We start from the raw sequence: 308 nt of genomic DNA, 5'->3' as shown, positions 1-308 counted from the left end.
AGCCGTGGGTCCGTTTGCGCTTGCGGTTGTTCGGCTGATACTCGTTCCCCCGCGCTTTTGTGCGGATCTGCTGGTGGTTCCAGGAGGACAGCGGGCCGGGGCAGCCGCCGGCGGGCTGGAAGGTGCGGTGGCTTCTGAGAGGCAGCTCGAGGGAACCTGAGAGGACCGAGGCTGTTCGGAACTGGAAAGGGCAGGCTGCTGCTTGCTGGAGCAGAAACAATCTTTGGGAAAAGGAAAATTAAAAAAAAAAAAAAAAAAAGAAAAGAATCAGAAGCGAGAGGAGCGCGCCTGGCGCTGACGGGAGAGCA

General features: G+C 57.8%; 1 protein-coding gene across 1 annotated transcript in view; it reads right to left on the bottom strand.

Moving 5' to 3' along the window:
• The window catches only part of MRPL34 (mitochondrial ribosomal protein L34), a 3175-nt gene that overhangs the window by 2295 nt on the left and 572 nt on the right, over positions 1-308 (bottom strand). The window contains exon 2 of the mRNA XM_009639476.2: positions 4-219. Coding sequence (XP_009637771.2) covers positions 4-219 — 216 coding nt within the window. The remainder of the gene's footprint in view (positions 1-3; positions 220-308) is intronic.

The sequence above is a fragment of the Egretta garzetta genome, unplaced genomic scaffold, assembly GCF_000687185.1.
Source record: "Egretta garzetta isolate BGI_Z169 unplaced genomic scaffold, ASM68718v1 scaffold1450, whole genome shotgun sequence".
In the NCBI taxonomy this organism is placed as follows: Eukaryota; Metazoa; Chordata; class Aves; order Pelecaniformes; family Ardeidae; genus Egretta; species Egretta garzetta.
This window is presented reverse-complemented; position numbering and strand designations above follow the sequence as displayed.